At 38.5% G+C, this 14,563-nt stretch overlaps 1 protein-coding gene across 6 annotated transcripts in view; it reads right to left on the bottom strand.

Annotated features, from left to right (window-relative positions):
* The window catches only part of LOC133262194 (nipped-B-like protein), a 181,673-nt gene that overhangs the window by 30,661 nt on the left and 136,449 nt on the right, over positions 1 to 14,563 (bottom strand). For all 6 annotated transcript variants that reach the window (XM_061441140.1, XM_061441139.1, XM_061441137.1 and 3 more), the window contains 8 exons: positions 12,377 to 12,608; positions 11,922 to 12,073; positions 11,463 to 11,543; positions 10,309 to 10,409; positions 3,788 to 3,926; positions 3,480 to 3,562; positions 2,325 to 2,457; positions 1,306 to 1,449 (listed from right to left, as the gene is read on the bottom strand). In XM_061441140.1, coding sequence (XP_061297124.1) covers positions 1,306 to 1,449; positions 2,325 to 2,457; positions 3,480 to 3,562; positions 3,788 to 3,926; positions 10,309 to 10,409; positions 11,463 to 11,543; positions 11,922 to 12,073; positions 12,377 to 12,608 — 1,065 coding nt within the window. The remainder of the gene's footprint in view (positions 1 to 1,305; positions 1,450 to 2,324; positions 2,458 to 3,479; positions 3,563 to 3,787; positions 3,927 to 10,308; positions 10,410 to 11,462; positions 11,544 to 11,921; positions 12,074 to 12,376; positions 12,609 to 14,563) is intronic.

Here is a 14,563-nt window from a genome sequence, read left to right on the forward strand (position 1 = left end):
TATTTTCCTGTCAGTTGAAAAACAAATTGAAGCTTAAATGTCACCTACACATTTCCAAGTACTTACTTGTTCTTATGTTACAAATCATTTATAAGCAACACACTTTACTCTGACTGATGGTACTGTATAGTACGCACCTTCCACAAAGTATGGATGGTGCTATCTACCATCATTGATGTTAAGCTTCCTGAGTAACTGAAAAAAATGTTTTTAGCACTCAATCGCACACAACAATTTTATTTTCTGCAGATGCCAATGCCTAGTGACTGCATGATCCTGTAAAAAAAAAACCCAAACAAACAGAAAACTTCAGGTCACCATTCAGGTATGTATATTTTTAGAATACTTTTCAATACTGTTATATAACTGCTGGAAATAAGAGGAAATTATTTTTCTAAAATATTTTCCTGTGAAGTCTAATGTAGAATTGTCAAAATCACTGACAACAGAGGAGAACAATAACCCCTTAGCACATACAAGTATAAATTATATTAAGTCATGGATCTAATCATGTTGAGAACAACTAGTAGATCAGAAAGAAACATATAGCATCCATAAGAAATGTGCAAGTCCATATTTTTAAAAGGACAAATAAGACCCAAGATTTTCTCATCATACGATGTACTACAGAGCCCAAATGCCTACACTGCTCTGTTAATTGCTGCCACCCTTGCACATCTGGAGACATTTTGATAAACAGCATTAGAAAAAATGAAAATATGCATTCTCTAATGAAAGATATATACAAATCTAGTAAATAAATAAACAAAACCACCACAACACTAAAAAACAATAGACTGAACCAAGCCACAAGCAAAAAACCAAAACAAAACCAGACAAAAATACCCCCAAACAACCAACCTCTCCCCAAACCCCAACCAATACCATCTACATCACATAAAAGCTAACCTTACAGGACTAACAGCTTAACTCTTTAAAGCCTGTGTATGAGTGCCATAAGCTCAATTACCACTTTGCAATAGCAAATGCATACATACACACACATATATTTTTAAGGCCTCTTAAGGTAGAAACCAACTGTCCTTCCATTATGTCCTCTATATTGTCACAAGAAAACTGGTTTTACCATTGTAATTAACCACTTAACATGATCACTAGGGAGATGGCATGAGAAAGTAATGAATTAACAAATATGATACTTATAAATTGAGCATATTTGATTCAGAACTCTGAACAACAATGAAAACTCATTCTCCACAATGCCAGTTTTTCACACATCTTCAAAATGTTCAAATTTTTAAATGAATAAATTTCAATCCAGCTGACATGGAATCTCTCACACACCTGTTTGAGGATTCTGGCTATAGATCCTTGATCCATTTTGCTAGTGACTGCATCTTTCCTGAGTCTTGCAGCTACAGTTCCAAGATAGTCAAGTGATGCAACTCTTAATGCCATTTCTGTAGATTTGTTACTGAACTGGTGAACCTAAGAAAAACAGAATAAATTGTTAGAAAAAAACTATCTATTTATGCAACTGAGATTCTTCTCAAAAGACATTGCTTGGCCTTCTCTAAAAATTCCACATAACTTCCATACTGCATAAAATTCTGTAATTTACTATTACATCACAGATACACTCCTTATTTTACACTATATTTTTTCCTTTATCGGGTCTCCCTCTACAAAGATGCCCTTTCATTTTTTTTTTTAAATACACGTTTTTAGAAAATAAACTGGACATCTAGTAGAGCAGATATCATTTGCAATAGTACAGATCTTAAAGACAATAATGCAACTTCCTCATTATGTACGTAAGTATAAAGAAAATTACATTTTACCAGGAACAGGACCATAAAATATTTTTCCAAGAAACAGGTCAAATTACTGTGTTAATTGCATCGTAATATTGAAGAACAACTCTCAAAAAACACATAAATGAAAATATTCACATTCTGTAAAACATTATATTCCATAAGTAAATATACTACTATTGTTAAAAAACTACTTAACTGTTTGAAGGTTCTGTGCTAAAGGAATTGTCCCGAGTATTTAACATGAATAATTGCAGTCTGACTTTATTCCCAAGGAATATCTACACTTATAAGATGCTATACAATGGCATTTTTCAATGTGGACTTCCATGAGAAACTGTATACATATGACCTTTACCAAGTTTCATATCAATGATCTTCTGACCTAAATTTTATTTTTTTATGCATTACATAATAGTGATATATGTAAGAAAATCCCTAAGTGCTGCAATCAGAAAGCATTCCTGTAACAGTCTGAGCTGAAATAAGCAAGTTGCATTGTAATAAAAACTAAATTAATATAATAGTTAAAAAATAAGAAACCCTTACCAGTAGCCTTCCTAATAAACTAAGTAGCAACTCTGCAGCTGGCCATTCTGGTTTATTGACTGTGGAAAGAAGATCTTGAATGAAGTTCTCAAAAAGTGGTCTGTAATCTTCTTCCCCTTGTTTACTGCCACACCTGTTCAAAAGAAAATGCATTTTTAAGTGAATTTAAGAGACATTTAAGCTTATCTTTTGATGCAAATAGAAGTAAACCTATGTTTAACCAGAAAACTAATTGTATGCAATTTAAAAAAAAAAATCCAATTAGCAGAAAAATTCCTTTTATCCCTTTACAGACAAATAGTTTAAATGGTTATCACTCCAAGTTGTACTGCAAGCAAAGCAGCTAATCCAGAATACTAGAATTTTGTTCTTAAGCTTTATTTTTTTTTATTGTTTTGAGTTAAAGTCTGCATTAATTTGGATGGACAAAGTAGGTAAAATTCTAAAGCTAAAGCTAGAGTGGGGTATTTAGGAGGTGTTATGTCCTTAAACCTGGTCTGACTTATCACACAATTATGAGAAAACTCAGTATTATGCTCCACAAAAGTTAAAATCGGAATGTAAAAAATAAAAATCAAAAATCAAAAGATAACATACCTGGTAGTGTTTCACTTATATACCAGAAGTATGCAGAGATAACTAGATGGAGCTAGATGGCTCATAAATAGCCTTTTGGCATAACAGTAGAAATTAACATGATAAAAACCTCAAGACTTTTTGTTATAAATCCCTTTGTCATTCAGGTACAGTTTTTTTCCCCTGTTGAGCTATTGACATTCCTAAGTTTATCTAAATGAAAGTAATCTTAGGAGTTTTAGATCTTTGTCATTCAGAAAGTATCCGATTTCATCACTTAAAATATTTACTCAGCCTTCTATTCCATGCATCAGATGAGTAAAAGACCCCTTATAAAAGGATCCTACATAAACTATCAGACAGATTATTAAATGTGTAAAGAAATCCCTGCAAAATTTCTGTTCCATAAACATTTTTATCCATACAGGTAGCTCTCTTAGGGATCTAAATATCTGTTGTTACAAGTAACTTTATTAGTAGGCATTTAGCATTGTGAAGTGGCTTGGTTTGTCTTAACGTGTGACAGATTTTATTTGGAGTTGGTTTCATCGATACAATAAAGAATACAACAGTACTTACTTCTTAAGGAAAATAGAAAGGAAGTTTTGTGCTGTTCTCATAGCTGTTTCATATGAGTTAGTAATAAGCACATCTTGATCCACCTAAAAATAACAAGATTTATTTGTCTAATATTTTAACATACACAGAAATATGACTTCCAGATCAGCATTTCTCATTCATCGGATAATTCCAGCAGACATAAAATTATGATGCGTAATTACTTGAGCACAACCATAAAATATTATACCTATAAAGTATTCCCTGCACACACACACAAAAATAATGGCTCTTAAAAAAACCAACCAACCAACCAACCAACACCTTACTTTTTTGTTTGATTCCTCCTCTGAATTAGAATCTTTTTCTGTTGATGGCAAATGCACCACACACTGAATAAGCTGCAGAACTAGTGCCGTTACCATCTGAATATACATAGGTTCTCCATAAGTGTCACTGCTGTTTAATCTGTTAATAAGAAAAGAGCATTTACACTAAAACTAAACAAAACCAAAACAAAAAAAAAAAAAACAAAACAAAACAAAAAAACAAAAAAAAACCCCAAACTTTTGGTCCTAAGCAACATCTTTCTAAAACTATTACCACAGATAGAAATTTGTGTTCTAGAAATTTATCTAGTCATTTGCTTATATCTTATGCAGTGAAAGATTTGGTCTAACAAACAAAGCAAGCACTATTCTCCAGCCAAAGAGCTGAACTGAAACAGCTCACAGATGCACGATCAGAATACCCATGAAGTTCAGCAGCTGGAAAATCTACAGAAATATTTAATAAATCAAAGAACTACATCATAAAGCACTTAATAATAGATTTATTATGTATAATGTCAATATCTTATAAGTTAGTATAACCAGTACAAATACACTACACCTCACATTTCTCCACTTCCAAGTGATTTAACCTGACAAATAGTATGGTGCTTACTACCCATATGTACACCAACACCACTTGATGCTACCCATATCAATATGAAAAGGTGAAAATCTCTGACATCATTCTCCCCTAATTATCAAAATAATAACTGGGCACAAACCAGATGCAAATTATTATATTTATGAAGCTATTCTTGATTACTTGTAAAGAGAAAAATTTTTCATATCAAATTTTAGGTAAGCTGTACCCTTCATGACTGTAGCGCACATAGGGAATGTCTTTCAACAGATCAGAGCTAGGACTCCAGACATAAATAGTGCAGTTATTGTGGCCTTGAGATAGTGTACTCCTTCCACTAACAGTCCCAATCCAAAAAGGGTATCTACCATTTATGCTCCTATGCCTACCACCTTCATATTTGACTGATCTCTGATGTCTGTAACTAAACCAACAGGAAATACTAGGTATAAGCACACATATTAATATTAAGGTTGCTGAATTTGACTTTAAAGTTACAGTGAATTTCTTTTCCTGGATATTTTCTATTCATTCACTCAGGATTGGACAACTTATTTTATTGACAATTTGTCTGTCACAGGGAAAAAAATGTATGCAAGAAAGGACAAAATGAATGCCAACAACAAATGGTTTAGAATCATTTAAAGTGCCCAACCTCAATTTTAACTGAAACCATTTCAGGTAAGATTCTCTCTCAAACTGAACCTGAACCTGAACCCATACTATTATTCAGAAGATGCACTGAAATCCAGCTTAAGGGCTTAAAAGACAGCTAAAGTGAACTGTATGGTTTCTAAATGAAACTCATTCAAAGGAATATTAGATTGTAAACAATGGGATTTACATTCTCTCAATTATCCCCCCCCATCCTGCCCGGAGGGGAGAAGAAGGGGGGGAGCGAGTGGCTGCATTGTTCTGAGTTACCGGCTGGATGTAAACCATAACACTTCTTTGTGGTCCCCAATGTGGGACTCGAATGGTTGAGTGTGTCTAATCGTATTTGCGATGAGTATTCACTGATTTGGATTATTAGTCACTCGCCACAGTGATGATTTATTTGCTCTCAGAGTTGTGGCGCTTGTTCTCAGAGTTTCATTATGTCACACCTTACTTGAAGCCAGTATTTGCTGGGGGCCTGGGCTAAGGTTCTTGTTTCGCTGTACTTTATGGTAATGGCTTGTGATACAACAGAACTATTGATCATGAAACTAACCTGGTATGTGTTCTCAGCGTGACCATCACCTCTACACTTTGGGAGCCATGTAATGGGAATTATTAATAATTACACTTCTTTTTTTTCCCCCTCAGAAGGCCAAGCTATGGAGGAGACACTGCCTCACACCTTGTGCTCTCCCATGAGGCTATTGACAGCAGCATTAAAGAATTTTAAAGATTGTGAATACCATTTGAATGCCCTTGAAACCAACCTGGTCTTTCTGCTGGGAACCAGCATGTTGCTGCACATGGTTTAAGGTTAAACAATTATCTAAGAACACCAGAAGGAGATCTTCAGCAAGGTTGGACAGCCACGAGTGGCACGGTGTGGGGGATAATATGGACAAGTACCTAGGTCAGTGGGCACCTCCGGGGTTGGGACTTCATCCCTGAACAAGTGCAAAATCAAGAAAAACTAGTAAAACATTCAGACAAGGTGGGCTGTCACCCTGGCAATACCAGAGTACAAATAACTGTAACATTCTGGGGCTTGGACTATGCCTACCGAGCCCTGCTCAATGTTACCCAGTACCATCGAGTGAAAAAGGATGTCTCTGGATCTGATGGCAAAGCAACAGACACCATGGCAAGGTGTCCTTCTGCAAGCTGGTTTTGCCATAAAACAGAGTAAGGTCAAGGGACCTGCAGAGGAGATTCAACTTCCGGCAATAAAATGGCAAGAAGGACGTCACTAGATCCCCACAGATGTGATCAACAAGATAACAGCAATGTCTCCACCAACTAATAAGAAAGAACCACAAGCTTTCTTGGGTGTTATGGGGTTCTGGAGAATGCACATCCCAAATTACAGTCTGATTGTAAGCCCTTTCAATCATGTTACCTGGAAGAATGATTTATATGGGGCCCTGAGCAACAACAAGCCTTTGAACAAATTTAACAAGAGATAGTTCATGCAGTAGCCCTTGGACCAGTCCGGACTGGGCCATATGTGAAAAATGTGCTTTACACCACAGCTGGAGAGAAAGATCCTACCTGGAGCCTCTGGCAGAAAGCTCCAGGGGAGACTTGAGGGAGACTCGAGGCATCAGGGATACAGAAGATCCGAGGCCGGCTATACTCCAACAGAAAAAGAGATACCAGCAGCCTATGAAGGGGTTCGAGCTACTTCAGAAGTGACTGACACTGAAGCACAGCTCCTCCTGGCACCCTGGTTGCCCATGCTGGGCTGGATGTACAAAGACAGGGTCTCCTCCACACATCAAGCAACCAATGCTACATGGAGTAAGTGGGCTGCACTAATTACACAACTAGCTCAAATAGGAATTCCCAGTCATCCAGAAGTCATCCAGAAGTCATCCAGAAGTCATCATGGACTGGCCAGACAGCAAGGATTTTGGAATGTCACCAGAGAAGGAGGTGATGCATGATGAAGAGTCCCCAACATATAATGAACTGTCAGAAAGTGAAAAGCAATATGCCATGTTTACAATGGGTCCTGCCATATTGTGGAAAAGCATCTGAGATGGAAGGCAGTTGTATGGAATCCCCTCAGACAACACCAGAACAACCAACAAGTGGATAAAGCTGCTAAGATTGAAGTGGGTCAGATGGACTTAGATTGGCAACATAAGGGTGAATTATTTTTAGTCAGGTGGGCCTATGACACCTCAGGCCATCAGGGCAGAGATGAAACATACAGATAGATGGGCCCATGATTGAGGGGTGGACTTAACAATGGACACTATTGCCCAAGTTATTCAAAACTGAGAAACATGCTGCAATTAAGCAAGCCAAATGTTAAAGCCTTTCTGGTATGGAGGATGATGGCTGAAGTACAAATATGTGGAGGCCTGGCAGATTGAAAATATCACACTCCCACTGACCTGCCAAGGCAAGCGCCATGGGCTTACCATGGTGGAAGCAACCACGAGATGGCTGGAAACATACGCTGTGCCCCACGCCACTGCCCGGAACACTATTCTGGGCCTTGAGAAACAAATCTCGTGGCAACACAGCACTCCAGAGGGAATTGAGTCAGGTAATGGGACTCGTTTCTGGAACAACCTTATAGACACTTGGGCCAAAGAACATGGCACTGAGTGGGTATATCACATCTCCTATCATGCACCAGCCTCTGGGAAAATCAAATGACACAGTGAGCTGTTAAAAACTACACTGAGAGCAATGGGTGGTGAGACTTTCAAACACTGGGATACATATTTATCAAAAGCCACCTGGTTGGTCAACACCAGAGGATCTGCCAGCAGGGCTGGCCCAGCCCACACTGTAGAGAAGGATAAAGTTCCTGTGGTGCACATAAATAATCTGCTGGGGAAGACAGTCTGCGTTATTCCTGCTTCAGGTAAAGGCAAACTCACTCATGGGACTGCTTTTGCTCAAGGACCTATATGTAATTGGTGGGTAATGAGGGAAGATGGGGAAGCCCAGTGTGTACCTCAAAGAGATTTAATTTTGGGTGAAAAAAGCTGATGGATTCAATTATAAGCTCTTGCCTGCAATATAACACTTCTATAGCAGCTAAATGCCCATCTCTGCCAGTCCAGACTTTAAACAGAAGATATGTGCTGTCATGATCATCAGCAAAGGATAAAGTCATGGGAAAACCACCAGCAGCAGCAGAGGAAGTCTCCCAGAACTGTCCTCAGGTCACCATTGACTGAACCTGCCTTCCCTCTGATCACCACCACAACAATAATGAACTTTGACAAAACCAGATGAGTTTAGCAGTGTCATCAGCAGTCAACAATCCAGCACTACATACCGTCTATACTGCCCTGAAAGACTGTCACAACAGATGAAGCCTGACATCATGGACTGAATGAACTCAACGAACTTTACAGGGAAGGCCCATGAACTAAGGAATGATAGCTCTGTGTGTTTGTGTGCGTGTGTGTGTGTGTGTATAAAGACAAAAAGTGATGGTATATTGAAAAATGTGAGCATGATTTGAATGGTATGGAATAAGGGGTGGATACTGTCCTGGGTTCAGCTGCAACAGTTATTTTTCTCCTTTCTACTAACTGCTGGAGTGCTGTGTTTTGGCTTTAGTTTGAGAATAATGCTGATAACACACCAGTGTTTTAGTTCTTGCCAAGTAGCACTTACCCTGATCAAGGACTTATCAGTCTCATGCTCTGCCAGTGAGGAGGGGCACAAGAAGCCAGAAGGAAGCAGAGACAGGACACCTGACCCAAACTAGCCAAAGGGGCATTCCATACCACAGCACGTCATGCCCAGTATAGAAACGGGAGGGAGTCACCTGGAAGGGACCAGTTGCTGCTCAGGTCTGGCTGGGTATTGGTTGGCAGGTGGTGAGCAATTGTAATGTGCATCACTGCTTGTTATTGTTTTGTTTTTTTTTCTTTCCCCTTTTCATTTTATATTCTCTTCTCGTTATTTCCCTTATCATTATTATTATTGGTAGTATTATATTGTACTTCAATTATTAAACTGTTCTTATCTCAACCTGTAGGATTTACATTCTTTCAATTCTCCATATCAACCTACCCACAGTGGGGGAAGGGGGAGAGTGAGTGAGCAGCTGCGTGGTGCTGGGCTTAAACCACAACACTTGCAAAGTGTGGTCTGAGTGTAACCTCAAAGAAATTCAGCTAGAATTTTCCAATTAAGCTTTACCAATAAAGAAATTATGTAAAATCCACATAACCAGAATCAAAGAATTTTCCAACAATAAACCTTTGAACACATGCTAACATTACTTTTATTTACAAAGTATAATATATTTCATTATATTTGTAAGCAGATAAATATATCATAAGAAACGGTGATTATTACAAAATACAGTTGCTCTTACTGCAGAGGTTTTGAATCATAGAATCATTGAATATTTAGGGTTGGAAAGGAGATAACCTTAAGATCATCTAGTTCCAACCCCCCTGCCATGGGCAGGGACACCACACACTAGATCATGTCACCCAAGGCTCTGTCCAACCTGGCCTTGAACACTGCCAGGGATGGAGCACTGACAACTTAACCAGGCAACCCATTCCAGTACCTCACCACCCTTACAGGAAAGAACTTCCTCCTTATATCCAGTCTAAACTTCCCCTGTTTAAGTTTGAACCCTTACCCCTTGTCCTATCACTACAGTCCCTAATGAAGAGTCCCTTCCCAGCAACCTTATAGGCCCCCTTCAGATACCAGAAGGCTGCTATGAGGTCTCCACTCAGGCTTCTCTTCTCCAGGTTGAACAGCCCCAACTTTCTCAGCCTGTCTACATACAGGAGGTGCTCCAGTCCCCTGATCATCCTCATGGCCTCCTCTGGACTTGCTCCAACAGTTCCATGTCCTTTTTATGTTGAGGACACCAGAACTGCACACAATACTCCAAGTGAGGTCTACGAGAGCAGAATAGAGGGGCAGGATCACCTCCCTTGACCTTCTGGTCACGCTCCTTTTGATGCAGCCCAGGATACGGTTGGCTTTCTGGGCTGCAAGCGCACACTGCCAGCTCATATTCAGTTTGTCATTGACGAACACCCCCAAGTCCTTCTCCACAGGGCTGCTCTGAATCTCTTCTCTGCCCAACCTGTAGCTGTGCCTGGGATTGCTCCAATCCAGGTGTAGGACCTTGCACTTTTGAAATATCAACCTTTAACCAAGAACAGCTTGTGGAGTCACAAAGTTTTAAAGAACAAGTTGATACTGAAGCCTAAAATCTTACATCTACAAAACTATAAATGCTACTGCCTACATATTATCAATCTACGTCAGAAATTACCTGAAGTTTCTCAAACTCCTCTTGCTAGTTGGTAGTCTCGCAAGGGAAGTAAAAATTTCTTCTAGGATTAACTGTCTATGTTTTTCATACCTGGAGAACACCTATTTAACAGTTACAGTATTATTAAAAAATTACTAATTGTTACATAAAATGTCACTTGTTAAATATTGTTAAAAATTATATATAGAAATATATACTTTACATTACATTTAAATAAATTATATTTAATGCATACCTCGGTTTTAATGCTTTGTTTTGCTTTTACAAAGCAAGAGTTTCTTTAAAAAAATGAAAAACCTTTTTCAAATACAGATTTGTAAAAAAACCTTTAAGTAACAGAAATGTATAAAAAAAAAACTTTGTTTTTAAAATTTCTGCCAGTGGTACAATACACTGTATAGGAAAGTCACACAGTATAATGCTAAGCTTTCAGACTCCAATATAGAGCAAAACTATGGTAACATAAATTAACATGAACACATACATGGGTTTAGAGCACATTTGAGAAACCAGTTTTACTTCATATCCTAAGATTTAATGTTTGCCTGACATGAAATATTCTTTCAATTTATGGGGTCAGGACTGTAGAGTCTGCCTCTTCTTTTGTTTAATCAGAATTACTTTTATAAATACTGGAGTACATCATCTTTAGAAAGATGGAAAACTTCCACTTGAACAAGCATATCTGTGCTGCACTGTGGTTTTCCTGAAAGATTATTTTATTCGCCCCATGAATTCCTCACATAGCCACCTCTTCTGAGGAAAAAGATTTACTCTATTATATAGAAGTATCCTACTAGTTCTATAGCTTGTTCCATTGCATAAATTCAGATCTTAACAAAGGAAATAAGAAATCTTAACAATATGGTTTTCCTTAAGACAAGAAAGGACAGGTACAAGGAAGGGGTTTGTTTATACACTCTAAATAACATATCTATAATTAAGTAAATTCCTTGGCTTAAGCAGGCTATTTCTCTTCAAATAGGAGGAGCTGAGGTAGATCTAACACTGTTCCAAGATTCTGATACCAAACATGCAAGAATAAAATTAGTTCTGAACTCCAATCCTCTATTAGCAAAACCACTGCCTATGTAAATGCCCTAACAACTCTCAGAAGTACAGGAACATGAAAATACAAATTAAAAATTACTTACTGCAGTCACTAATTTTATGGCACATAACTGTAGTTCACTGACATTTTCTACAAAGAAAGGTGTTATTCCCATAGATGATACCTATCAAAGGAAATAAGCTATTGTAAGTATATATGACTAACAAACTGATATTTATGCAGCTTTACAAGTAAGTTATTCAGTCAGCAGGTAAGATATTCAGCAACATGTATTACTTCACATTATTTGCAAATAAAGTTATTAAAGGAGATCTGAATACAATCAGGTCAAACTTCTTAAGTGTACAATAAAAGCCATTAAAGATTTGAACATTAAATGTTCTTCTGCCGATTACATACAACACAATAAAACTGGCTACTGATGTTAATAATTCAAAAGTTTGTACTGATTTCATACTTCATGTCATTGAGACAATCACACTTTACAATCTCTGAGAAGAGGAAAACAAGAATTCTCAGACAGAAGTTTGATAAAACGTACCTGAAGAATAGTTGTATCAGTAAGAAGCTGTATCTCTAGCAACTCTGACAAACTGCTGACAATGTCACAAACTTTGTTATACAACATCACTATAACTCTTTGCTTGTGGGTGGAACACTTGGCACGTTTTGCTTTTGAACTTAAAACACAACCTAGACAATAAAAAATATCTTTATTATTTTTTCAGTTTTTCACATTGAATATTAGAAAGATGATGATCTTCCTCAAAAAAACGTCCCCAAAACAACTCTATGACAACAGATTTGTAAATGCAATTGCTTAGAGAAGAAAAACTATTTGGTAGAATCAACTGGAAAGCAAAAATTTCATGTTTTTATAATTGCTCTGAATTCTGAATCTAGGATTTTTAAAACCATGCTTGAAGTTGGATACCCACATCTGAAGGTATGTATATGAGAACAACACACTAAATGCAAAACATTTAGCATACTAACCACCATGAGGATCCACTCTATACACAGGATCGTATTGAGGATAGAGAGTGTTCTGCAAATGAAATTTTGTGTATTGAATAACTCTTTCTATTACATCCTCAATATAAACAGCTTTAGGCATATTTGGTGATGTCATAATATTGATAGCAGTAAGACAAGCATCAGCTGATTTTGTCACTCTCTCCATAATAAGATCTCTCCATAATCTCTCCTCATCTTCAGTGTCATTGTTCTGTAACAGGCAATAAGAACCAAGATATTGTTAACAAAAAGTCCAATTTTTATCCTTACCAAGTAAAAACTAACATTATTCTAATACACTTACATACACATACAAAATGTGGTATTTCCTTTAAGATTAAAAAAAATTAGTTTGCTTTAGAAATCTCCTAGCAACTTGTTTGTAACCTTAAGTTACAAGTCTTCAATATATTACTGTATTTTTTTTGTAAAACACAAAGAAGCTTTCTGCGCATTATCAGGAATCATTATGAAGGAGGACTGCCACACTGTGGGAAAATGGGGGAAATTAGAGACAACCTCCCCCCAGTCCCTCAAAGTTATATTACAGAATCATAGAATAGTTAGGGTTGGAAAGGACCTTAAGATCATCTAGTTCCAACCCCCCTGCCATGGACAGGGACACCACACACTAAACCATGCCACCCAAGGCTCTGTCCAACTTGGCCTTGAACACTGCCAGGGATGAAACATTCACAACTTTCTTGGACAACCCATTCTACTGCCTCTCCACCTTCACAGTAAAGAACTTCCTCCTTATATCTAACCTAAACTTCCCCTGTTTAAGCTTGAACCTGTTACCCCTTGTCCTGTCACTACAGTCCCTAATGAGGAGTCCCTCCCCAGCATCCTTAAAGCTCCCTTCAGATATTGGAAGACTGCTCAGAGGTCTCCATGCAGCCTTCTCTTCTCCAGGCTGAACAGCCCCAGCTTTATCAGCCTATCTTCATTCAAAAGGTGCTCCAGTCCCCTGATCATCCTCGTGGCCCTCCTCTGGGCCTGTCCCAACAGCTCCATGTCCTTTTTATGTTGAGGACACCAGAACTGTACACAGTACTCCAAGTGAGGTCTATGAGAGCAGAGTAGAGGGGCAGGATCACCTCCTTCAACCTTCTGGTCACGCTCCTTTTGATGCAGCCCAGGATACAGTTGGCTTACTGGGCTGCGAGCACACACTGAAGCCAGCTCATGTTCAGTTTCCCATGAGCCAACATTGCCAAGTCCTTCTCCACCAGGCTACTCTGAATCTCTTCTCTGACCAACCTGTAGCTGTGCCTGGGATTGCCCCAACCCAGGTGTAGGACCTTGCACTTCACATTGTTGAACTTCATGAGGCTGGCATTGGCCCACCTCACAGGTGTGTCAAGGTCCCTCTGGATGGCATCCTTTCCCTCCAGCATTCCAAGTGCACCACACAGTTTGGTGTCATCGGGAAGCTTGCTGAGCGCGCACTCAATCCCACTGTCTATGTCTCTGACAAAGATGTTGAACAAAATCAGTCCCAACGCTGATCCCTGAGGGACACCACTCATTACTGGTTTCTAACTGGACATTGAGCTGTAAACTAAAGAAATACTATAACACTATATATATAACACTAAAGAAACCTTATGGCAAAATGCAGCTGCTACTTCCAGGATGGGATTCGGTTGGCATGCACGGAATCTAACTGATTATAGTTCACCAGACAACCCTGCAGCCTTGGCATGTGATAAGAGAAACTGAACAGAGGGTGGAGCAGAGCAAAGGCCCCATGGCCAGGCTCTGCTATATTCCCGGCAGGAGCAGGAACTTGAAGGCACCATGTACTGATAAACCACTGAGCAGCTGACAGACAAGGAAACTGGATTTACATTTGTAAAAGCCTATTTGTAAAAGTGAGAGAATTTTACACCTATCAGTAACAAAGTGTGTATGACTAGAATCACTCAAGCTCCATAGGCATAGAGTTAAAAAAATGAAACTAGTGTTACTATGGAGAATCCTGGACAGATCCAAGGGCCTCCTACAAGGTCAGGATGAACAACACTGACAAACAAAGAACTGATAGTGGGAGAGGAGGCTTTGCCCTTCTGTAGGCAGATTAAGAAACAGGGGCAATGAATCTCTAATCAGGAAAGACTATCCTTGAATCTTGGTACATCCTGGGAGCACATGGATATCATC

Source organism: Pezoporus flaviventris, unplaced genomic scaffold, assembly GCF_033815535.1.
Source record: "Pezoporus flaviventris isolate CSIRO_AGI_PZ_B2104156 unplaced genomic scaffold, CSIRO_AGI_Pfla_v1 ptg000193l, whole genome shotgun sequence".
NCBI classification, from domain to species: Eukaryota; Metazoa; Chordata; class Aves; order Psittaciformes; family Psittacidae; genus Pezoporus; species Pezoporus flaviventris.